At 34.2% G+C, this 26331-nt stretch overlaps 2 protein-coding genes across 4 annotated transcripts in view; one reads left to right on the forward strand and one right to left on the reverse strand.

Annotated features, from left to right (window-relative positions):
* LOC137243525 (alpha-tocopherol transfer protein) overlaps positions 1–26331 on the reverse strand; it is a 96583-nt gene that overhangs the window by 35160 nt on the left and 35092 nt on the right. The window lies entirely within an intron of this gene.
* LOC137246303 (neuropeptide FF receptor 2) lies at positions 4724–25062 on the forward strand. The gene is made up of 5 exons (XM_067777413.1): positions 4724–4999; positions 19155–19640; positions 20090–20233; positions 20302–20646; positions 24778–25062. Exons 1-5 carry the CDS (start codon positions 4976–4978, stop codon positions 24931–24933), a joined length of 1155 nt encoding a protein of 384 aa, XP_067633514.1. The 5' UTR covers positions 4724–4975; the 3' UTR covers positions 24934–25062.

Genomic DNA, 26331 nt, shown 5'->3' on the forward strand with positions numbered 1-26331 from the left:
TCCGTGCATGCATATTTTATTATTTCTCAGAAAACAACTATCTTATTAGGATAGTGGTGTTGCCAGTATAATTTAAACATGCGTAAATGAAGATAATGGCATATGAACCAAATTTGTTGCTTTGCAAAAACAAGAATATACCGAAAAAATAATTGTCATGATTTCGTTTTGTCATTCTATTGGAGCAAGAGTGACACAATTTTATTTGGAACAAGATAACATAAATGTGTGAGTCTAGAAGAACTGAATTAACAGGAATTCAGTAAAATGGATCGGATTATGGTTAATCGAACCGAGCTTTTTGTGAAGAAAACAACTTTCTTTAGATATTTCAACAGGAGAAAAACTGTTGGTGTTAAGTTAACAATACTCTGTAAAAACGACAAACTCTCAATCAATCTTAAATGAGTTTCCTACTAAAAGAATTGATTTCAACGACGAACGTCAATATTGTGCAAATGCATTAGCCAATTTTAAAGAAAAACTTACGCTCACGGCGCACATTACTCTGTTCTTATGAATATTGTGCCACAGAAGTCTTTGTCATATCAACAGCAATTTGCGATGAATTTACAGAAATATCGGTTGAATTGACTCGTATTTCGGTTGATTTTGCCAGCTTTTTCTTTCAGTGTTGCAGTGGCTGCCTAATTATTCTGCAATTGATATGATCCCTAATGGCCTTAAAAAATTTGATTTTCTTAACAGTTGCGAACAGTGCGAACAGGCAGAAACTAGTTAGTATACTAGCATTGAGAACATAGAAAATATTGAAATATCAAAAGAGCTGAAGTAGAGCCCATATCGCTGAACACAAAATTTTGATATTTGTTAACTTGGAAATATACAAAATAAATGCTTTTAAGATAAAAGGGACAATTGACAGAATGAGTGATGAGGCACAAAAACAAAAACAGTTGGTCTAAATAACAAACATCCACTTGTCCAAAATCATAACTACAAACAATTTAGATAAAAATCAATCTGTGGTGTGGTTGATAGCCAATAAAATTAAATACAATACATATAATAACAAATCTCTATGAATAAAGCTTCACATACACACATCTATTTTGAGCAGTTTAACAACGTTATTTTAGCTTACTGCCAATCGTTTCTATCTACGTACATATGTATGTATACAACTGCTTCTGCAAAAATAGCAGCAAAAAATATTTACAAATTTTCTCAATACATTTATTTTAAATTTTCATTAATTAAACGAAAAAAAGAAACTTGTATGAATTTATTCACGTAACTATGCTTATCTGATATTGTAATTTTTTACACAGTTTACAAAAACACAATACACTGGAGACAAACAATTTTGAAACAGGTCGGTTGATAATGAGTTGACGTGAATACCCCACATGTAAACTAATTTAAAAAACGTTTATCTCCAACGTTATTCTAAAATTGTTCTCCAATCTTTGGGAGATTTATGTATAATTTTCAAATGAATATTCAACACATTTCTTCAGTTGATATCCTACATTGGATATCGAGCTGAGGTGGAGTTGAAAAAAAAAATCTCCCAAGTGATATCACCAAAGGCAACAGCTATTTATTGTGGGATACAAACACCTAGTTAATAACAGTAATGAAGCGTTATAAATTAGAATAAAATTATACTTCTTTCACTTTATTTTCGTAAAAATACTGAAGTGTTGCATTCTTACAGTTGGATCCAATTAGAGAACCACACTTGGGCAGAAGTTGGGAACTATCTCTTTTTCAACTTAAGTAAACGTTTTTTGCTTTATAAAAATATCACTTCTTTTCTGTGAAGGCTATGATCATACCAAGTTTTATCCAAGCAACGAAATATATCCTTGATCGTTAGAAAATTTCTTTAGGAAACGTTCTCTACATTTAATGCATTTGTTTTTTTTTTTAGCAAACCAATATGCCAAGAAAAATATTCGAAATTTTCAGTTCAAGTAACGTTTTAGATTTGAGAATTTCTCAAATGCTGCTCAAATTGATATTGAACAACGATGTTTTGTTGGGAATGTACTTTTTGCGCACAATTTTCCAATAATTTCAAACATAAGTATTTTTGTTCGATAAGTTACTATATCTTCAACGAAACTTTTTTTCAAAAGTTATTAATCATTAAATGTGTTTTTTTTTTAAAGCTTTGAAAAGTTTTCTGCTCGCTTAGAAAAAAATTTCAATTGAGAAGCAAAAACAAATTAAACTCGCTTAAATCAACAGTTTGTTTGTTTTTGCTTTTCAAATGAAATTCTTTGCTACGCAAGCAAAAACAAGTATGGAAGACTAAGTTCGGGTGTAACCGAACATTACATTCTCAGCTGAGAGCTTTGGAGACAAAATAAGGGAAAATCACCATGTAGGAAAATGACCTAGGGTAACCCTGGAATGTGTTTGTATAACATGGGTATCAAATGAAAGGTGGTAATGAGTGTTTTAAAAGGGAGTGGGCCTTAGATCTATAGGTGGACGCCTTTTCGAGATATCGCCATAAAGGTGGACCAAGGGCGACTCTAGAATGTGTTTGTACGATATGGGTATCAAATGAAAGGTGTTAAGGATTATTTAAAAGGGAGTGGGCCTTAGATCTATAGGTGGACGCCTTTTCGAGATATCGCCATAAAAGTAGACCAAGGGTGACTCTAGAAAGCGTTTGTACGATATGGGTATATACTTAAAGGTACTAATGAGGGCTATAAAAGGGAGTGGCCCTTAGTTGTATATGTGAAGGCGTTTTCGAGATATCGACCAAAATGTGGACCATGGTGACCCAGAACATCATCTATCAGGTACCGCTAATTTATTTATATATGTAATACCACGAACAGTATTCCTGCCAAGATTCCAAGGGCTTTTGATTTCGCCCTGCAGAACTTTTTCATTTTCTTCTACTTAATATGGTAGGTGTGACACCCATTTTACTAAGTTTTTTCCAAAGTTATGTTTTGCGTCAATAAACCAATCCAATTACCATGTTTCATCCCTTTTTGATATTTGGTATAGAATTATGGCATTTTTTAAATTTTTCGTAATTTTCGATATCGAAAAATTGGGCGTGGTCATAGTCGGATTTCGCCGATTTTTTAAAACCAACATAAAGTGAGTTCAGATAAGTACGTGAACTAAGTTTAGTAAAGATATATCGGTTTTTGCTCAAGTTATCGTGTTAATGGCCGAGCAGAAGGACAGACGGTCGACTGTGTATAAAAACTGGGCGTGGCTTCAACCGATTTCGCCCATTTTCACAGAAAACAGTTATCGTCGCAGAATCTATGCCCCTACCAAATTTCACAAGGATTGGTAAATTTTTGTTCGACTTATGGCATTAAAAGTATTCTTGACAAATTAAATGAAAAAGGGCGGAGCCACGCCCATTTTGAAATTTTCTTTTATTTTTGTATTTTGTTGCACCATATCATTACTGGAGTTGAATGTTGACATAATTTACTTATGTACTGTAAAGATATTAAATTTTTTGTTAAAATTTGACTTTAAAAAAAATTTTTTTTTAAGTGGGCGTGTTCGTAATCCGATTTTGCTAATTTTTATTTAGCGCACATATAGTAATAGGAGTAACGTTCCTGCCAAATTTCATCATGATATCTTCAACGACTGCCAAATTACAGCTTGCAAAACTTTGAAATTACCTTCTTTTAAAAGTGGGCGTTGCCACGCCCATTGTCCAAAATTTTACTAACTTTCTATTCTGCGTCATAAGTTCAACCCACTTACCAAGTTTCATCGCTTTAGTCGTCTTTGGTAATGAATTATCGCACTTTTTCGGATTTTCGAAATTTTCGATATCGAAAAAGTGGGCGTGGTTATGATCCGATTTTGGTCATTTTAAATAGCGATCTGAGATGAGTGCCCCGGAACCTACATACCAAATTTCATCAAGATACCTGAAAATTTAATCAAGTTATCGTGTTTACGGACGGACATGGCTAAATGAATTTCTTTTTTCGCCCATATCATTTTGATATATAGAAGTCTATATCTATCTCGATTAGTTTATGCCATTACGGATTACCGTTATGTGAACAAAATTAATATACTCTGTGAGCTCTGCTCAGCTGAGTATAAAAATTCGAAACTTTAGAAAAAAACGCCAAAAAATTTTCTCTGATCTTATGCAAATGACACGAAGTGTAAGTACGCAAGAAGGCCGCACTTTACACATGTTTTTTTTATAAATCTAGACAGGTGGCTGACTTGATGGCAACAAATGAATGATGCTTTTATATATGTAAGTCACTTTATTGCTGCTGCTTTATTGGTTACTGTTTGATGCAATACTTTGCTAATAAAAGTACGTGGGTGGTAAATGGCGCAAATGTTCGTGTGGGAAACCATTAAACCAGCGCCATATCGACGAAATGCGTTAGCGCAATTTTAAAACAAACTCTTTGGCGAAGCTCAACGATTTCATCGACCGTTTTCGGCAATGTGCCATCTTCTTTTTAGTTCAAACCAGATATTCTCCAAACCAAATTTGACAGTACATCAATTATGCACTTAACTCTACGGCATACAGTTTTCCAAAATTTTCAAAAAACTGCCTGCGTTCAACTCCCAAAATTATTTTTGTCCTGATGTCTTAAATTCTAAAAATTCAAGGCAATCGCGCTGCGTTATGCAACTCTAATGAAAATATGACACATTGCGGAACCAACGTAAGTGCGTCTGATACGCAAATGATGGCCTACAATAAATGGTAAAGTCTTTGCACTCTTTTACATAAATCAAATTAATTAAAGCGATAGTTATATTCGCACAACGGAAAGAGTTAGTAGCAGTTCGAGCGTTATGCCGCTAAAATTGTGGGTGGAAATAAATAAATATACGTATAACAAGTTATTGAATGGGTATTTAGTTCGTTAGCACATGGTTTTATTGCTAATAAGTGAATGGCAAAAACAAGAATTCGTAACCAAAAAAAAAATTAGCATAATTGTGAAATATAATAATAAAATTATAAACCATGTCGACAAAGGATTCAGATACGGTGAGGAAAGAAAAGCAGAACCTTATAATAAATTTGTGTTATTCAAACAAAACCATTAATTAAGCATATGTGACCTGAACTTATGAAAGGGTCCTATTATGCGAAAACAAGTTTTCGAGAAAAGCGCGTTTAAAGTTCTTGTTTAGCTTGACTCTGTGTAGTGGCCGGCCGCGTGTGCATCGAATTATTTTACAATTAAGATTATCTGGGTCCCGAGTCATAGTGATATCCCGGGTAACTATCAAGCGGATCTTTTAGCCCGCATAGGTACAACTGAACCGGATGAAGATGGCTGTAGGGTTTTCGGGATTCCGCTGGCCACCTGTGGATTGCTCCTCCATAGCTGGGCCTCGAGTCAGCTCAGCAAACGTTGGGCGGACAGCACGTCTTGCAGGGTAGCAAGATCCTTCTGGCCGAAAGTGGATGGCAGGTGGTCTGCTGAAATAATTGGCTTCACTCGGGCTCACCTATCAATGGTAATTGGGGTATTGACAGGGTACTCTCCCATGGGTATCCATGCGGTACGTCTCATTATACTGGAAATTCCATCCTGCTGCAGCTGTATGGAGGATGATGAGGTGGAATCACCAAATCACTTTATGCTTGATTGCCCAGCTTTTGCCAGAACTAGGCAAAAATACTTCGGCTGCGACTCATTTGGATCTCCCGAGAATTTATCCAAAGTTGAGAACGGTATCATTCGGAGCTTTATCGTTGCTACCCAACGATTCTCTAAGTAGCTAGATCTAAGTCACCGTTATTTTTTGTGTATGTGGTATCACAACGGAACTTCGTGTTGTCCAAGTGAGCTATCCTTATCAGGGCAGCTACCACCTAACCTAACCTAACCATAGTTTCAGTTAACTTGAGTTCAGGAGAATTACACTAAAGGAAATAATCTGGTAAAATCAACCGAATTACGGGTCAAATCAACCAATTTTTATTCATCGCAAATAACTGTTGAATCAACTTCGCGAAATTTGTTGATTTTGAATTAAGTAACTATGTTAACCAGGTCTGTTCAAAAATTTTTATATTGAAGTGCAAATCACAATACATGTACAAAATTATATGTATGTACACAGAAACTTTTTTACATTAAAAAAAATATTTTAAATGTTGAAAGAATTTTGATGTTCCCTTCAATGAATAAATTTTGATTTAAAATTTGTCTCACTGCTACAATATTTTTGAAGAAATGTTTGTTGTCAATTTGTTAGTGCAAATTTGGATATCACACCGAAATGCCTTGTCTTCATATGGAAGTGCTTTTTCTTTGCACTTTCTTATGAAATTCAGGCACTTTCATATGAATCGAATTTATATGTGCCGGCATATGGGAGTACTATGAAATTTTTTTTATATTAGAAGTGTTAATTTACATATATCTGTGCCTAATCTTCAGGGCGAAACAAAAATGCTATAAGTGTATAGGGGTTGAGTAGCTCTGATTTTAACAGTAAAATTAACAAAAAAAAAAAAAAAAAAAAAAACAAATTCAATTAATGTTATGAGCATATGAAATGGTCACCACGCTAAATTTCAATTTACAATATCAACGTTATTGACACTGTGACCATACTGATTTACTGTAATGGTAAAAAAGTCAATTTTTTCATGAGGGCAAAAGATATATATTTTTCTTTTTTCAGAATAAAAGGCCATAAGATAAAACAAAGATTTTCTAAATTGCAATTTTTCTGACAAGGTGCTCTACATATACAATAAGGATGCCTATGAATCAAAATATGCCCCAAAACATTTAAATATATAAAAAAAAAAAAAAACACCATCTCAAGAAGGCATAGTAAATGAATTAACAAACAGCGGGTCGGACGTGTTATTCAAATCCCTCAAAATATACGAAAAAACAAGTAAAGGTGTCTAAGTTCGGGTGTAACCGAGCATTATATACTCAGCGTGAGCTTCAATTGCACATTTCATTTCAGATAAATTACTTTTCTACATAAAACTTGGCACCGCCCGTTTAAAAAAAATGTCTCCCCATTTCCTCTTACAATAAAACTTGACAAGTGAAATATCATTGATTCAAAACTATTTTTTGCTAAGTTATAGGTTATTATTCTAGTTTACGACCCTATTAAATCTTTTAAACTTGTTTTACATCTAAGTTGCCGTGGTCTTTATCCGATCCCGTCCATTTTTACTAGAAATATTTTCTGCTATAAGGATAATATGTGTACCCAATTTTGTTACGATATGTAAATTTTCTCTTGGAGTTATGGCTCCCGAAACATTGAAAATTGCTTAGACAAAAAAGGGCGGTGCCACAACCATTTTCAAACATTTAAGTGTTTTCCAATTTAATGTTATAATTCAATTTAGAAAGTAAAATTCTATTGATACAAAGCTCTTTTTTGCTCAGATATAGCTTATTATTTTCGTTTACGACCCTTTTAAAAATCTTGTATATAAAAGTGGGCGTGGTCTTTATCCGATCTCGTCCATTTTTTCTAGAAATATTTCTTGCTATAAGGAAAATATGTGTACACAATTTTATTAAAATCCGTTAATTTTTCTTCGAGTTATGGCTCCCGAAACAGAAAAATGTTTCGTCATAAAAGGGGCGGTGCCACGCCCATTTTTTTAAATGTAAGTTTAGGGCGTGGCCCTTAACCGATTTCGTTAATTTTTCTTCAAAGCATTCCTTATAGTAAAGGCAACCTCTCTGCCGAATTTTGTTACGATAGGTTTAACGATTTTTGATTTATGATTAATAATATTTGTAAAATTGATTTTATCACAAGTGGGCGGTGCCACGCCCATTTTAAAAAATTTTTCAAATTTTTATAAAGAGTCTCAATATCAGTCCACATGTATAAATTTCAGCATTCTAGGTGTATTATTTACTAAATAATCAGGTTTGTGTTTTCCAAAATATTATATATATAAAAAGTGGGCGTGGTTATACCAATCTATTCTGGGTCCAGATAAGCTCGTGTACCAAATTTGGAGAAGATATCTCAATATTTACTCAAGTTATCGTGTTAACGGACAGACGGACGGACGGGGCTCAATAAAAATTTTTTTCGATACTGATGATTTTGATATATGGAAGTCTATATCTATCTCGATTCCTTTATACCTGTACAACCAACCGTTATCCAATCAAAGTTTATACTCTGTTTGCAAAGCACGCTGAGTATAACAATCATCAAATGTAAGCCCAAGGTCTGTGAAAAAAAAACCTGGCCCTTAACCGATTTCGTTAATTTTTCTTCAAAGCATTCCTTATAGTAAAGGCAACCTCTCTGCCGAATTTTGTTACGATAGGTTTAACGATTTTTGATTTATGATTAATAATATTTGTAAAATTGATTTTATCACAAGTGGGCGGTGCCACGCCCATTTTAAAAAATTTTTCAAATTTTTATAAAGAGTCTCAATATCAGTCCACATGTATAAATTTCAGCATTCTAGGTGTATTATTTACTAAATAATCAGGTTTGTGTTTTCCAAAATATTATATATATAAAAAGTGGGCGTGGTTATACCAATCTATTCTGGGTCCAGATAAGCTCGTGTACCAAATTTGGAGAAGATATCTCAATATTTACTCAAGTTATCGTGTTAACGGACAGACGGACGGACGGGGCTCAATCAAAATTTTTTTCGATACTGATGATTTTGATATATGGAAGTCTATATCTATCTCGATTCCTTTATACCTGTACAACCAACCGTTATCCAATCAAAGTTTATACTCTGTTTGCAAAGCACGCTGAGTATAACAATCATCAAATGTAAGCCCAAGGTCTGTAAAAAAAAAATACACTATTGTGGGGCGACACCGTACAAAATTTGTTTACCTTTAATGAAAATGAAATGGTATATTAAGTTTGTCACGAATAGCACAATTCTAAGTCCTTAAAGTAGCGAAAAAAAACATACCAATAAGTATACCGAAAGAATCAGGATGACGAGCTGAGTTTATTTAGCCATGTCCATCTGTCCGTCCCTCCGTCTGTCTGTCTGTTTGAACGAAAACTAGTCTCAATTTTTGAGATATCTTGATAAAATTCGATGAGTTGATATATTTGGGTGTCCGATTAATCATTTGTCGGAACTGATCGGATCCGACTACTATACCTTTTTCGACGAGTTTTGTTTTTGTCATTTATTCCTCATTTAACTGCTAGAAGATTGGAATTTCACAAGATATTTGTATATAACGCATAGTTGAGACAAGTGGGCGGTGCCACGCCCATTTTAAAAAATTTTTCAAATTTTTATAAAGAGTCTCAATATCAGTCCACATGTATAAATTTCAGCATTCTAGGTGTATTATTTACTAAATAATCAGGTTTATGTTTTCCAAAATATTATATATATAAAAAGTGGGCGTGGTTATACCAATCTATTCTGGGTCCAGATAAGCTCGTGTACCAAATTTGGAGAAGATATCTCAATATTTACTCAAGTTATCGTGTTAACGGACAGACGGACGGACGGGGCTCAATCAAAATTTTTTTCGATACTGATGATTTTGATATATGGAAGTCTATATCTATCTCGATTCCTTTATACCTGTACAACCAACCGTTATCCAATCAAAGTTTATACTCTGTTTGCAAAGCACGCTGAGTATAACAATCATCAAATGTAAGCCCAAGGTCTGTAAAAAAAAAATACACTATTGTGGGGCGACACCGTACAAAATTTGTTTACCTTTAATGAAAATGAAATGGTATATTAAGTTTGTCACGAATAGCACAATTCTAAGTCCTTAAAGTAGCGAAAAAAAACATACCAATAAGTATACCGAAAGAATCAGGATGACGAGCTGAGTTTATTTAGCCATGTCCATCTGTCCGTCCCTCCGTCTGTCTGTCTGTTTGAACGAAAACTAGTCTCAATTTTTGAGATATCTTGATAAAATTCGATGAGTTGATATATTTGGGTGTCCGATTAATCATTTGTCGGAACTGATCGGATCCGACTACTATACCTTTTTCGACGAGTTTTGTTTTTGTCATTTATTCCTCATTTAACTGCTAGAAGATTGGAATTTCACAAGATATTTGTATATAACGCATACATTGTTATCCAAAAAATTAGCAAGATCGGTCATATATATAATATAAATCCCATAAAACGGATTATTCATATAAGAGGTTTAACGTAGTTCCTTCTTCATTTTAAATGCTAGAAGCTTCAAAAAATTCCAGATCTTCACAAATACGGCATATATTAGTGCCTGAAAAAATCATTTAAATCGGTAATATAGATTATAAATCCGGTACTACCGATTATTCAGATAAGAGCTTTAACGTAATTTATTCCTCATTTCAAAGCTAGGAGCTTGAAGTTTCAAAGGATGCTTATATATATATTATGTTGTTGTCTGAAAAAATCGTCAAGATCGGCCATATATATAATATCCCATGCAACTGATTGTTCAGATTTTATGAGTTTTTCAAATTTCAACAAATATCTAATTATTCAAATCTATTCATGAAAGCTATGAGACCTTCGGCTCAGCCGAAGACAGCACTGTCCTTTCTTGTTTTTAATTGGAAAAACATTTTTCTAAAGTTGGACGTTACTTTTTCCAAGCCTTGAACCCAGGATATTGAGGTATCTTCACCATTTTTTGATATCGAAAATTTGGAAAAATGGAAAAATTGAGATAATTATAAACACATATAGCTATGCTAATGAAATATGGTAGGTGGATTGGTTTTATGACGCAAAATATAAATTCTAAAAAACTTTGGAATATGGGCGTTGAACCAACCATATTTAGGAGAAGCCGTATATCAAAAGCCGTTAAAGATATTACATAGAAATTTGGCAGACACTATCTTTGCCAAATTATATTGGCTGAGTGAAGATAATCAAAATCGGTTAAAGACCACGCCCACTTTTCCTAAAGGTCTAGCCTTAACAAAGTTTGTAATAACTACATATATCGCATTTAACTACATTTGACTGATATTCTACCTCAGTAGTGGTATGGTTGAGCTAAGAACAAAACTTAAAAAAGTTCTGAAAATAGGCGTGACCCGCCCCTTTTGTGTTACTCATTGCAAAATACTTTTAATGCCAGTCGAACAAAAATCTTCCAATCCGATCGAAATTTGGCATACAAATTTGCTTTCTTAACTACAATTGTTAAACTTTAATATATAGTGGCAACGTCTGTATCCTTTTTGCTTCTTTTCAACGAAAATGAGTTCAGTATAGAACAGTGATGATAATCATGGTACATTTGTACTTTTTTTGGTACATTTCGCTTCCAGAAAGTACGTTGGTAGTACATTGACATATTTGGTACATTTTTGTAAAATACAGCACTACACTTCATGTCATTTGCAAAGCAGCTCTGAATGTACAAATTTAAAATTTTTCGAAGAAAATATATGTTAAGTTGTTTTGTTGCCGATCACAATTTGCCATTTGCAATTATCGATCATTTAAATATGCTTATGAAAAATAGCATAACTGATTCTAAAATTGTGAACAAATTTTGCATCAATAGAATTAAAGCACAGAAAATAATAACTCAAATAACGGCCAGAAAATTATAAATCCATAATTGCACTTTGTCAGAAGGTTTATTACTCTCTAATAATAAATGGATCGACTGATATATGTACATATATCAAAAAATTTGGCAGTTTCGATTCGAATTTTTGATAAAAAGTGCATTAATAGATTTTTATACTCAGTTGAGCAGAGCTCACAGAGTATATTAACTTTGATTGCATAACGGTTGGTTGTACAGGTATAAAGGAATCGAGATAGATATAGACTTCCATATATCAAAATCAACAGTATCGAAAAAAAATTCGATTGAGCCATGTCCGTCCGTCCGTTAACACGATAACTTGAGTAAATTTTGAGGTATCTTGATGAAATTTGGTGTGTAGGTTCCTGGGCACTCATCTCAGATCGCTATTTAAAATGAACTATATGGGACTATAACCACACCCACTTTTTCGATATCGAAAATTTTGAAAAATCGAAAAAGTGCGATAATTCATTACCAAATACGCATTAAGCGATGAAACTTGGTAGGTGATTTGAGCTTATGACGCAGAATAGAAAACTAGTAAAATTTTGGACAATGGGCGGGGCACCGCCCACTTTTAAGTGAAGGTAATTTAGAAGTTTTGCAAGCTGTAATTATTACTTTATGTCTGCTTAATAAAAATTAGCAAAATCGAAGAACGACCACGCCCACTTTTTAAAAAAATTTTTTTTTTTAATTCAAATTTTAAAAGAAAAGTTAATATCTTTACAGCATATAAGTAAATTATGCCAACATTCAACTCCAGTAATGATATGGTGCAACAAAATACAAAAATAAAAGAAAATTTCAAAATGGGCGTGGCTCCGCCCTTTTTTATTTAATTTGTCTAGGATGCTTTTAATGCCATAAGTCGAACAAAAATTAACCAATCCTTGTGAAATTTGGTAGAGGCTTAGCTCCTAGGACGATAACTGTTTTCTCTGAAAAAGGGCGAAATCGGTTGAAGCCACGCCCAGTTTTTATACACAGTCGATCGTCTGTCCTTCCGCTCGGCCGTTAACACGATAACTTGAGCAAAAATCGATATATCTTTACTAAACTCAGTTCACGTACTTATCTGAACTCACTTTGTATTGGTGTAAAAAATGGCCGAAATCCGACTATGACCATGCCCACTTTTTCGATATCGAAAATTACGAAAAATGAAAAAATGCCATAATTATATACCAAATACAAAAAAAGGAATGCAACATGGTAATTTTATTGGTCTATTGACGCAAAATATAACTTTAGAAAAAAACTTGGTAAAATGGGTGACACCTACCATATTAAGTAGAAGAAAATGAAAAAGTTTTGCAGGGCGAAATCAAAAGCCCTTGGAATCTTGGAAGGAATACTGTACGTGGTATTACATATATAAATAAATTAGCGGTACCCGACAGATGATGTTCTGGACCACCCTGGTCCACATTTTGGTAGATATCTCGAAAACGCCTTCACATATAAAACTAAGGGCCACTCGCTTTTAAAACCCTCATTAATACCTTTAATTTGATATCCATATCGTACAAACATATTCTAGAGTCACCCCTGGCCCACCCTAATGGCGATATCTCGAAAAGGCGTCCACCTATAGACCTAATGCCCACTCCCTCTTAAAATGCTCAGTAACACCTTTCGTTATTTGCCCATATCGTACAAACATTCTAGAGTCACCCCTGGCCCACCCTAATGGCGATATCTCAAAAAGGCGTCCACCTATAGACCTAATGCCCACTCCCTCTTAAAATGCTCAGTAACACCTTTCGTTTGATACCCATATCGTACAAACATTCTAGAGTCACCCCTGGCCCACCCTAATGGCGATATCTCGAAAAGGCGTCCACCTATAGACCTAATGCCCACTCCCTCTTAAAATGCTCAGTAACACCTTTCGTTTGATATCCATATCGTACAAACATTCTAGAGTCACCCCTGGCCCACCCTAATGGCGATATCTCGAAAAGGCGTCCACCTATAGACCTAATGCCCACTCCCTCTTAAAATGCTCAGTAACACCTTTCGTTTGATACCCATATCGTACAAACACATTCTAGAGTCACCCCTGGCCCACCCTAATGGCGATATCTCGAAAAGGCGTCCACCCATAGACTTAATGCCCACTCCCTCTTAAAATGCTCAGTAACACCCCTCGTTTGATACCCATATCGTACAAACATTCTAGAGTCACCACTGGCCCACCCTAATGGCGATATCTCGAAAAGGCGTCCACCTATAGACCTAATGCCCACTCCCTCTTAAAATGCTCAGTAACACCTTTCGTTTGATACCCATATCGTACAAACATTCTAGAGTCACCCCTGGTCCACCTTTATGGCGATATCTCGAAAAGGCTTCCACCTATAGAACTAAGGATTACTCCCTTTTAAAATACTCATTACCACCATTCATTTGATACCCATATCGTAAAAACACATTCTAGAGTCACCCCTGGCCCACCTTTATGGCGATATCTGGAAAAGGCGTCCACCTAAAGACCTAATGCCCACTCCGTTTTAAAATGCTCAGTAACACCTTTCGTTTGATACCCATATCGTACAAACATTCTAGAGTCAGCCCTGGCCCACCCTAATGGCGACATCTTGAAAAGGCGTCCACCTATAGACCTAATGCCCACTCCCTCTTAAAATGCTCAGTAACACCTTTCATTTGATTCCCATATCGTACAAACACATTCTGGAGTCACCCCTGGCCCACCTTTATGGCGATATCTCGAAACGGCGTCCACCTATGGAACTAAGGATCACTCCCTTTGAAAATACTCATTAACACCTTTCATTTGATACCCATATCGTACAAACATATTCTAGAGTCACCCCTGGTCCACCTTTATGGCGATTTCTGGAAAAGGCGTTCACCTATAGAACTAAAGCCCATTCCCTTTTAAAATACTCATTACCACCTTTCATTTGATACCTATATTGTACAAACATATGGCCCACCTTAATGGCGATATCGCGAAAAGGCGTCCACCGATAGACCTAAGGCCCGCTCCCTCTTAAAATGCTCAGTGACACCTTTCATTTGATACCCATATCGTACAAACAAATTCTAGCGTCAGCCCTGGTCCACCTTTATGGCGATATCCCTAAATGGCGTCCATCCATAGAACTATGGCCTACTCTCTCTTAAAATACTCTTTAATACCTTACATTTGATACACATGTCATACAACCACATTCCAGGGTTACCCTAGGTTCATTTTCCTACATGGTGATTTTCCTTATTTTGTCTCCATAGCTCTCAACTGAGTATGTAATGTTCGGTTACACCCGAACTTAGCCTTCCTTACTTGTTTGATTTGATACCTTTGATCGATAGTAGCACGGAGGGTATTTTTAATGCCATTATCCAGGGCCGCCGAACGAAAATACGGGCCCGGAGGCAAAAAAAAATACGGGTCCCCATACTAAAATGAACGAATTCTCATCAAAATTACCATCTTTTACATATTTATATGCATTTGTATATACAAAGTATATTTAAGCGTATACATGCATACGTATTAGGCTGGGTCGATTTATTAACCGATATCGCGCCATCGATTTTTCGATAGGATTTCGGCTTAGGAAGAAAAATTTCCACTACGCATACCCAAAAAAATAATTTTCGAGCCTGCGGAAAAAAATAGCGAAAGGGTAAATTTTTCAACCAAAACACTCCCCAAAACCCAAAAGATATCTGGTTTTTTTTTTTTCAAAAAACTGTTATCGCCAACGTTTGTACATACATACTTACATGTATATCGCTGTATAAGAATTTGCATCATATCGAATTTTCTGCTGGAACAGAAAACGAATTCAACTTTATGCTACAAAGCTAACGCCAAAAACCAACAACACCTTATGCGGGGTGCAGACACGTTAAGCCCGGGCCCGGGGGTAATGACCCCCTCAGCCCCCCCCCCCTCTCGACGGGCCTGTCATTATCAAATCTTGGAAAGACCATTCAATACCACTTGAAAAAATTATTGGTTTCACTGCCGACAATTTCTCGGTTATGATAGGAGCACAAAGCGGAGTGCAAGAAAGGCTGAAGTAGAGCTGGATTCGATTCGATTTTTTTAAGAATCGATTTTTTCGATTCGATTCTAGAAAAAAATCCATTTAATCGATTAAATAGAACCAAACAAAGTTTACTTAAATTTTGCTTATTCTTTGTAACAGTGTACTTGCTTACGTACTTAACGTTTACACGATTTTTTCCGACAAATGAAGCTGGACCGTTTCTCTCTGTTTCGTTGCCTGTCGACAAAATTGGAAGCATCAAGGAATGCCACATAGGTCTTCACTTGATCCTTTCATCGGAGTGAGATAATTAATATAGTCTTTACCGAAATGTCATACTTTTTGCGCTTTTTTGAATCTTTTATTTAAAAATGTAGACAAACCAACCTTGGGAACATCAACAATACACTTCTTTTATACTTATTATTTTATACTTATTATTACAATATGTATAATGTTCTCGCTTCGTTTACGGCATTAGAATCGATCTATGTTCAGCGTCATATAAAAAGAAAGTATTTATTACATACGTAAGGTAACATGTTCTCAGTATACGTTTGCAGCTTTTTAATCTATGAAGTATATGGAACTTTCAATAGACAACATACGGCAATTTGTCATGGTTTGCGTAGTTTCAGTTAAAAACTTTATGGAAGTACTTTTTTAGCTTATTGCAAATAAAAAGGAATAAGGAATTTATTTGATGAAATTTCATAAAAATTGCCACTTCTGTTTTCGTGTTTGCTGCTGTCTATGTCATAAAAAGGTATTGTTTTTATATATTTGTTAAACTTACTTACTTAATTGGCGCTTAACCGTCTAAACGGTTATGGCAGTCCAACAAGGCGCGCCAATCGCTCCTTCGCTCCGCCAACCGGCGCCAATTGGTCACACCAAGGGAGTTTAAATCGTTTTCCACCTGGTCCTTCCAACGGATTAGGCGGGTTCCGATAGAAATATTTGTTAAAAGTGTGTTTCTTAATGTTACTCGTTAAGGCAAAACGTACCGAGGATCCAAGCATTGTGGCAATCATAAAAACAATTTATAAAAACAAAAATTACAGAATATGTATCAAGCATCCGTAAAGAAGATAGTGATGAAAACTTCGATGCCTAAAGAATCGAACGATTTAAAAAAAAAATCGATTCTACATTTCTAAAAAAAAGATCGATTAAATCGATTAAGGATCGAATCGAAATCCAGCTCTAGGCTAAAGCAAGTTGTTCCAAATGTGCATGTTAATTGATGTGTTTGTCACATTTTAAATTTAGCTTCAACGGCTGCTTGTGATGTATTTCCCAACGGAATTGATAAAATTTTAAAAGACGTAAACTATAATTTTTGTAACAGCCGCCTTAGGAGGGCAGACTTTCAAAATTTTCAAGAACATTTCGGTACAGAAATGCATATTATACTTAAGTACGCGCCACAAGGTGGCTTTCTAGACAATCAGTCATAGATAGAATTCTTGAGCAATGGGATGCCCTCAAGTATTATTTTAATATTTACGTATTTGAAAATAAAAGCAGTAATCAAAATATTAATCTTATATCCGAAATTTTTCAAAGTCCTATTTATAAATTATATTTTACATTTCTTTCTTATATTTTAAATGTAATAAATAATGTGAATATAGAAATGCAGTCTGAAGATATTTGCATACATTTACTTATTACCAAATTAAAAATTGTATAAAAAAATCTTATTTAGACTCCAGTCCTATTTGGATGTTAAATATTGATTCTGACGAAAATCGCTTAACCCCAGATGAAGTTTACTGAGGTGTTAATGTGGATATTATTCTACCAAAACAACCTTTTCGAAAAAGATGTCGTACACATATTTAAGAGCTGTGCTAAACAATTTTATATACAATTTTGTAGTACTTTATTAAAGGAATTAAATTTGAATGATAAAACTTTGTTGTGGGCTGCAAAGCTTTCACCAGAAAGTATTTTAAGCGGTGAAACAAATAGTATTGTGTCTTTAGTTATGGACTTGTTTCCGAAATCTGCATTTGATAAAATTAATTCTGAATTTAGAGCTTTAGCAGAGCATGAGGGCCTTAAACAATTCATGAATTTAAATATATGCAGCTTTTGGGTAGAATTAAGATCAGTTAAAAATAAATTAAATGCGCAAATGTTTTCCAATATTTTTAGAATAGTTCGAGGCATATTGTCGATTCCACATTCATCCACAAACGTAGAAAGGATATTTTCTATACAAAATTGAATTAAAACTAAGTGTAGAAATAGAATTCACACAAATACAATTTCGAATTTTAATAAAAACTAAAGACTTGATTAAATCAACTAACAATAGTTGTCATAATATAGATACGAAAAAAAATCTTTTTGTCAACTGAGGTATTTAAATAACTCAAAGAAGAAATGTTAATGTAGTGATTGAAACATGAGTTATTAGTATAGGTGTAGGCGACAATTTGTCAACTTTTATACCTGAATCTAAATATTTTGTACCTAAAATGTTTTTATGAAATGTTTTTGCATTGAATGCAGCTGTTATTTTTTTAAATATTAATTTTATGTTCCTTACTGGTACTCAATAAAGAAATGTTTTTATATATGTACACAATTGTACGCTTCAATCGATAAACTTCCTTTATTATTTTTACTGGAAAAGTATTTCTTCATAAATCATATTTCCCTGTTATATTACCTTTAATTTGTGTTAGAAAGTTTCCTGACTAAAAACAGTTTTTGGATAAAGAAGCATAATATAGCTCTAGTTTGGTTCAAATTCACATCCGAAGACTTTTCGTACATTTTTGGATGATTTGGTACATTTTTTTCCTCATTTGGTACAAAATAAAAAAATCCATTTATCATCCCTGGTATAGAACCATATATGTATTGTAACGAATTTACTTGTAATTCCCCTTATTTGCAATCTTCTACTAAGTTCGAATCACTAAACTGTTGAATAAATAACTCCAATATTGAATAGTGGAAAAATGGCCTTTATTTAAGTTCTTCACAATAAATAATACTGCTATTGCTCGCCAGATAGCGTCTTAATCAAAACTGAATTATTCTGCCTCTACTGTTGTTGCCTTTTTTACTCTCTGATTTCCTCGTTTGCATCTTCTAGGCGCTTCCATTTCCAGAATCTACTAGTTGGCCATCAGCTATCAAATTTCTCAGCTGTAACTACAATTGCACGATTTTATAGCTTCTCTCATTGCATACTTTCGGGAGTATCTTAGATATATGCATGTGGTTGTGCGCTGCTTCTCAGCTGCCTGTATATACATATGTGTAGACATAATGATTGTCGTTTATGTAGATACATAATGATTGATTTATGGATGTGCATACAAGGCGCTGCTTAGCATCGGCTTAGAGATGGCAACACTAAGGGGTAGCTAATATTCGTAACAGTATTATTGCGCAGCCTTATAACACTATTAACCACACAAAGCAAACAATAACAGCGTTTCAAGTGCACAGCTGGACATGTAATGTTCGGTTTCACTCGAACTTAGAATTTCACACTTGTTTTAAATTATATTTTAATGTTCAAAGATAATCGCACTCCTTTTAGAGCCACTTCTCTTTTCCTTTACAGATGGACTTTAGTAATATAAATTTTCCGGAAGATCGCATTTGGATACATATTCCGAATTGGGAAATTGCAGTTAAGGTCATCGTATTCATACCGGTACTAATATTCGGCTTATATGGCAATTTTGTCATACTCCAACTGATCATACTTAATCGTGCCTTGCGTACACCAACAAATATGCTAGTGGCGAACATGGCCGTCGCCGATATATTGACACTATTAATATGTCCAATAATGTTTATGATTAATGATTTCTATCAAAATTATTTAATGGGTCGCATAGGCTGCAAAACCGAAGGGTTCTTAGATGTTTCTCTTTTAATAACGGCCGTTTTGAATTTATCAGCTGTTAGTTACGATCGTCTAACAGCAATCGTTTTACCATCGGAAACACGACTAACGATGAGAGGTGTTAAATTTGTGATTGCCATGACATGGTTAGGTGGATTTTTATTGGCTATGCCATTGGCTATATATAGATCGTTTAAGGTAAGAAAGAGAGAGTGGGAAAAACGATTGTAGCCAAGTTTACCCAGCGAACACAATTAAGACATTAAAGTATTTTCATGTAGGCACGTTGGATAATTAGTAAAATCTCGACTACAGAATGATTATAGAACTATTTGCAAATTCAATTCTTATTAGGCTCCCATTCTTGAAGTACAAAGGAGTTCGATTGGAGGGCTTTAATTTTTCTCGGTTTGATAATAATGTTTGTAAAAAATGTTTGTTCGGTTTGATAATTTTATTTGAGAACGCTATGTTTCGCAAGTGTTTCGTGAGCCGTCGTCCTCTAACATGAGATAATCGAGAGCAGGTATAGTTTTCCAATCATCCTCTAATTTTAATCTAACTTCAGTGTTTGTTGGGTAAAATATAAAGAAAGAGATGAAAATTTAACGAGAGATAAAATGTAATCATTCCAACATATTTTTTAGATACGCCTATGGAAAAACTTTACAGAGCTCTATTGCAAGGAGAACACGGACATTCTACCCAAATATTGGTATGTTTTAATTACAGTCATGGTTTGGCTCCCCCTTAGCATTATGGTGGTATGTTACACAGCTATTTTTATCAAGGTCAGTGTAGCTTAAAATTTTTATAATTTTTCGAAGTTGTATGATTTTTTTTTTCATCTATTCTTTAGCTTGATCGTTATGAGAAACGAGTTCTTAATCGTGAACATCCACTTTCTGTTTCATACAAAAAAGCTGTAGCCAAAATGGTATTTATCGTATTGATCGCCTTTATTGCTTTACGTTTGCCCTTTACCATAGTTGTGCTCTTGCGCGACCGTTATGTTTCAAATGGTGACAATCTCTATGAGAATAGTTTTACAATTATTTGGTATATTGCACAATTTTTAATGTTCCTAAACGCAGCAATAAATCCCCTCATCTATGGCTTTAAAAATGACAACTTTAAACGAGCTTACGATCAAACGCCATTATGTAGTTGTTTTAAACGAAAACCGGACAAAATTGAGTATAAGGTGAGCAGATCTTTTCGATTGCAACAAAAAAGAGTGCACTTACAACAATATATAAATTTGTAATAAACTTGTATATACAATAGGATGGCCCTAGTTATATGTAGACAAAAAAAGTGTTTCGATTCTCGAACTCACACCCTAGAAAATACGAATAGCCCAAAATCGATTATATATATAATGTTATGCCAATTAGTAAAGATTTAGAGGTTTCACAAGGAGCTTGAAAAGGGCGAAATTCAATTATTTCAAGTGTCCATTTTTCTTTAAAAACGTTTACTCCCTTTCAATATAATTTAATTTTCTACGTCAATGATTCTCATCTTAAAGAACGGCATGGATTTATGACCGCACTCAAAAATAGCTTGCCAAATAAGAACATTTATACCAAACTTTTCTATCTGTATAGTTTTTTCCGAATTAGGAATGTGCTTCCCAGACTGCAAGCGGAACAACTGGGTACGTGACAACGTTCTACGGTTAATTTGTGTTTGCCAATTTAGTCCCACATAGAGCTTATGTGCAATGGAAATGATTTTTGACGTCTGTTTTTCACTTCGTTTTGTTTTTTCTTATACATTTTAATACCTGGTTCGTGTGACTTGCACATATATGATTTTAGCAATTTTGGCTACCTCTCTTGTTGGCATGGATCGGTTGCCTCTAATTAGGAATAGAACAATATTGCAACGAATTCTGGGGATTTCTGATAATTATGCACCTTCTGCTAACGTTAGAATCGCTAAACTGTCCAATAAATAACTCCAATATTCAGTATTGCAAACTGGTTTTTATTTAGATTACTTTGGGAGAACTTCACAATTATACCTCACTTCAGAACTAATAGCGCGTTTAAATCAAACTGATTTCTGTTTCCTCAGCTTGCGCTGCTTTTATACTCTCAGTTTTCTCGTTCGCCCATTTCTCCCAAGGTCCAGTCATTTCGCGAAAATGTATTCGAGTTGTATCTCATGCTTGGATACCAGCTATATACATGTATATTTGTAGTTTATGCTTTTTTACTAGCCATACGCCGGTGTATGTGTGAGTAACTACTACTTCTCTTAGCTGATTACTACATATGTGCATGTGAGATATCTCTTCACTTCTAGCTACTGATTATGTGTGTGAAATGTTCTTCATTGCTTTATACATAAGTGTCGCTGCTTGCTGTTTTTGTTGTTTCGATTATTTACTAACAGCATAGTGATGTCAACATTCGCCATAATATTATCCAACTGGGCATCCGCTGATATCTTTGGGCGGTCATTTCTTGGCATGTTTTTCATTAAGCCATCTTTCTTGAAGTGCAAAACGGTCATATTATGACCCTGTGAGCTTCGCCAACTTTTTGTAACTAACATTGGGATTATTCGTCCAAATGTACATTTAATTTCCATGTAGCCTTTCGTTCGTATTCATTTTTCTCGTTGTTGAAGGCACGACTTCATAAGCCAATATATTTTTAAAAATGTCATGAAACACCTATTCAAAAATAGTAAGTTCAAAGCAAAATAGTAAGTTCATTACTAAAAAACTCTTCCTATAAGTTTTTAAATTCACAGGACTTTCCGTACCAGGTACAGATTTTGTTCATACATTTCATGGAAGCAAATGAGCTCTAAATGAAAAGATAGTAGATAGCGTTATGAATGTTGAATATCATTGAAGTTAAATTGAATGAGCAACAAAGCGTCGAAAATCGCAATACTTTGGAAAATAAAGGCCAGCCCAATATATGTACATATTAACATTAGGGTGGCCTTTCGTTTTATGGAGGGGGAAAAAAGTATTTGGATTCTTGATCTCACCCCCTAGAAATATGCGAATAGCTCAAAAACGGATATATACAGAATTTTAGGCAAATCAAAAAAGATTTAGAGGTGGCGCAAAGGGCTTGAAATCCTGAAAAATGACGAATTTTTACAATTTCGTGTTTCAGGCTTCCATATTTCCAAACCCTACAAAAATTTACGGCTTTTTCATACCGTAATAAGATCTGTATTTTATTAATTTTCTAAAATGGTCACAATCTTCAAAATCGGTCGATCAATAACAGAGTTACAGGGCAAAACATATATTGCTTTCGACAAACAAATATGAAAAGTAAATTAAGTCTGTGCAAATGTGTTGCACTTGCATGCTGAAGCAAAAGAAAAAGTATAAGGAAATGAAAATATATATTTTCAAATTGCAAACAACTACAAAAAATGTCTTTGACGTTTTCTTATTAAAACTATACTGCTCTTGAATGAACAAATTTTGAATAGTAGGTTTTTTTAAATAGATAAATTCCGGTACTTTCCATTGGGATGGAAAACTACTTCCAGAAATAACAGGTCGTGAAAAGGTGGAACGACTTCTAGTTGTTGTTACTTACAGGAATGGCGAACAGTTAATGGGAGCTCCAAAATTATGTGCTGGAACAGGCTCGGAAATAGCTGATACGTTGTATGAACTGTTATTTGAATGGGATCTGAAGGATGTTATTATGGGCTGTTGTTTTGATACGACATCGGTTAACACAGGCGTTATAAAAGGAGCTGCAACGTTATTAGAAAAAAAACTTGATCGAAAACTTTTGTATCTACCTTGCCGTAATCAAATTTATGAAGATTTGCTGAGAGGGGTTTTCGAATGCTATTTTCCAGTAAATACTAGTAAGGACGTCCATTTATTTCGGCGATTTCAAGAAAATTGGAAAAAAATTGTTTTAAAGATTTGCTACAAAATAACGAATTGAAATTACTTTTAAGCCATAGCAAAGATACTATTCAAAAATCTCTCTAAGGAAGAGTTGAAAACAAAAATAGTAAGAGATGACAATAGGGAATTATTGGAATTAACGTCTATATGTCTAGGAGCAAGTGATGGCATAAAGTTTCGTGTACCAAGGCCCACTCATGCTCGGTGGATGTCTAAGGCATTGTATTGCTTAAAAATCTATTTATTTCGTGAACAGTTTAAACTAGCGGAGTATGAAGAGAATTCGATAGCAAGTATATGCGCGTTTATTATACAATTCGATGTTAAGCTTTGGTTTAACTGTACCAATCCTCATAGAGCACCTCTTCAAGACTTATCTTTTATTAAATAAATTTATAAATACTGAAAGGTTAATAAAAAAATATCTGACATTGCAATAAAAAAGTTTTGTATCCACCTATGGTACCTGTCTGAAGAATGTATTGCATTGGCATTGTTCAATGATGACGTCTCTTGTACCATGAAGAAAAAGAATGTGGAAAAAATCAAAAGCATAGACAACTGCGACAAGGAAACAAAAAATTTAAAGAGGTTACAGTTAAAGCCCAGTGAAATCAATAAATTCATAGAAAAAGAACTTCACGATTTTGTAACAGGAAATACAATTGATTTTTTTGGACGGTTTGGGATATCATCTCAATTTCTTGAGGTAAATCCATTATACTGGGGGATACAGTAACCTATAAAAAAGCTAAGGATACTGTTATAAATATAAACGTAGTTAACAACACGGCAGAACGGGGATTAAACTTATGGAAGAATATAATAGAATACTTACAAATGACGAAAAAGAAAAACAATATTTATTACAAGTTGTAACTGATTACAAAAAAACAATTTGAATCACAAAATAAATCATCATTAATTAGATCCTAGGAAATAATATCATATTACATATGTACGTGTCAGCTAAAGTTTCACAAGATATATGTATATGTTTTAAAAATGTATTTTCAAAAAAAGTTTATAATAAAAAAAATTTGAAAAAAACTCATTTACGTATACTCATTATATACACATTCTTGAAGTAATGGCACCGTGTTTAAAGCTAATTTATTTTATAACTTTATTATTTGACCAATTTTTGTTGTTTTACATTTATTTGAAAGTCAAATATCTCTAGAACTTACTTCCGCCCATAACAAATGAAGTAGGGTTGACCAAATTTAAGAAATTGTAAAAATTCGTGATTTTTCAGGATTTCAAGCTCTTTGCGCCACGCCACCTCTAACCCTTTTTCGATTGACCTAAAACTTTGTATATTCTAGTTTTTAGGTTATTCGCATATTTATAGGGGATCAGATCGAGAATCGGAACACCTTGGAAAATAAGGGCCACCCTAATAAACATATATATTTTTTCTTTTAGAAAATTTCCTATTGCCTTGCATGTCAGAGCTTTTCAATAAAGTGGTTTAAGCTGATTTTTTGTTGCTACTGTTTGCGTACAAAAATGGAGTTGTCGATTTCGGGTGAGCAAAATGTACAGCGTGTGGAAGTGGTACACAGTCCAACAATAATATAATAACGATAGACCAGCAGTTGACAAAAGAGACGAATTTGGAGGATGTACAAACAAAATATAAATGCCTTGATAGCGAGGGTTGCCATAATAATAATGTTATAAGTGCTGGTTTTATATAATTTTTTAAGAACTGTGTTATATATTAATAAGCTCATATAGAACAATTTATCTCTATTATTCATACATACTTATAATTTAAAAAAAGTTATTTTGTGTTGTGTTATTTTCCAATAGGATGAGTAGTAAAAGTATATTGGAGCGATTCCTCGTCAGTCTTGAGAAGTTTGTGCCGTCTTCAGCGAATTCAACCAATTCGCCGTGCAGAAGAATATCAAGTCAAAAGAAAATTTTCATTGATTTCGATTAACTGAAATGTAATAAAAAGTAATCAAAAAGAAGCAATCAGCTGTTGGGATAGCAACACCCGGTACTGAATTCGCCTTGCTAAATGGCCAAAAGACTTTTTTTTTTCTCCGAAATAAATAAAAAACTAATCCAGAAATTTTTGTTCAAAACATTTCGGATTAATTGAGACGGTTTTCAATAAAACGAGTTGTGTAATTTCACTATGCTTTAGAGCTTTTCATTGGTAAAAACGAGCTACAGGCAAGATTAACTACAGCAGTCGTTATGAAATACTTTTCTTAAATATAACATAACGAGCCTGATCCGTGCTCATCTTGCGCAACCAATATAAAAGTATCTTATCAAATATCAACAGAAATCAGCTGTTCTATTAACTTACAGCTTGCGCTGCCATCTATCATATAATAGCAACTGCCGTCAATCAATTAAAACTTACAGCTTACGCTGCCATCTAGCGTGCAATAGAAACTGCCGGTAATGCAGTGTAAATATTCAAAATAGTGCCATAGTTCATATAGCTTTCTTTGTATGCTCACAACAATCGTTTATTTTTAACAAATTATTTTAATAAAATATAGCTAAACAAAATAAAATTAGGAATTAAAAATCGCGCTATTATTTGGACTCAAAATTTTTGCCACTTTTATTACATAGTTTGGTGCTAGTGTCCATAAGAGTTCTTACGTTAATTTGCTTTTGCAAACAGAATTAATGTCAATGGCGAGAAAAAGTTTTTCTGATATTAATTCGCTATTGTAAAAGGAATTAATGTCAATGACGTTCATACCAACATGATTTTAACATTCAATCTCTTTCGCATTTGGATTTAATTACATTGGCATTAGTACTCTTGAAAAATGGGATGAAAAACCGGACGAACTAGCTAAAAACGGCGCATCCCTTGAAGCTTGCTCCGTAGATGTCCCAATTAGATTGGGCGAGATTAAGCGAAGGCGAGAGGTGCACATGATCGACCAAGCGGGAAAGGCGTGGGTTCAAGCGAGGGGCTGTAAAGTGTCGAAGATTGTGTGT

The sequence above is a fragment of the Eurosta solidaginis genome, chromosome 3 (genome assembly GCF_040869045.1).
Source record: "Eurosta solidaginis isolate ZX-2024a chromosome 3, ASM4086904v1, whole genome shotgun sequence".
Classification (NCBI taxonomy): Eukaryota; Metazoa; Arthropoda; class Insecta; order Diptera; family Tephritidae; genus Eurosta; species Eurosta solidaginis.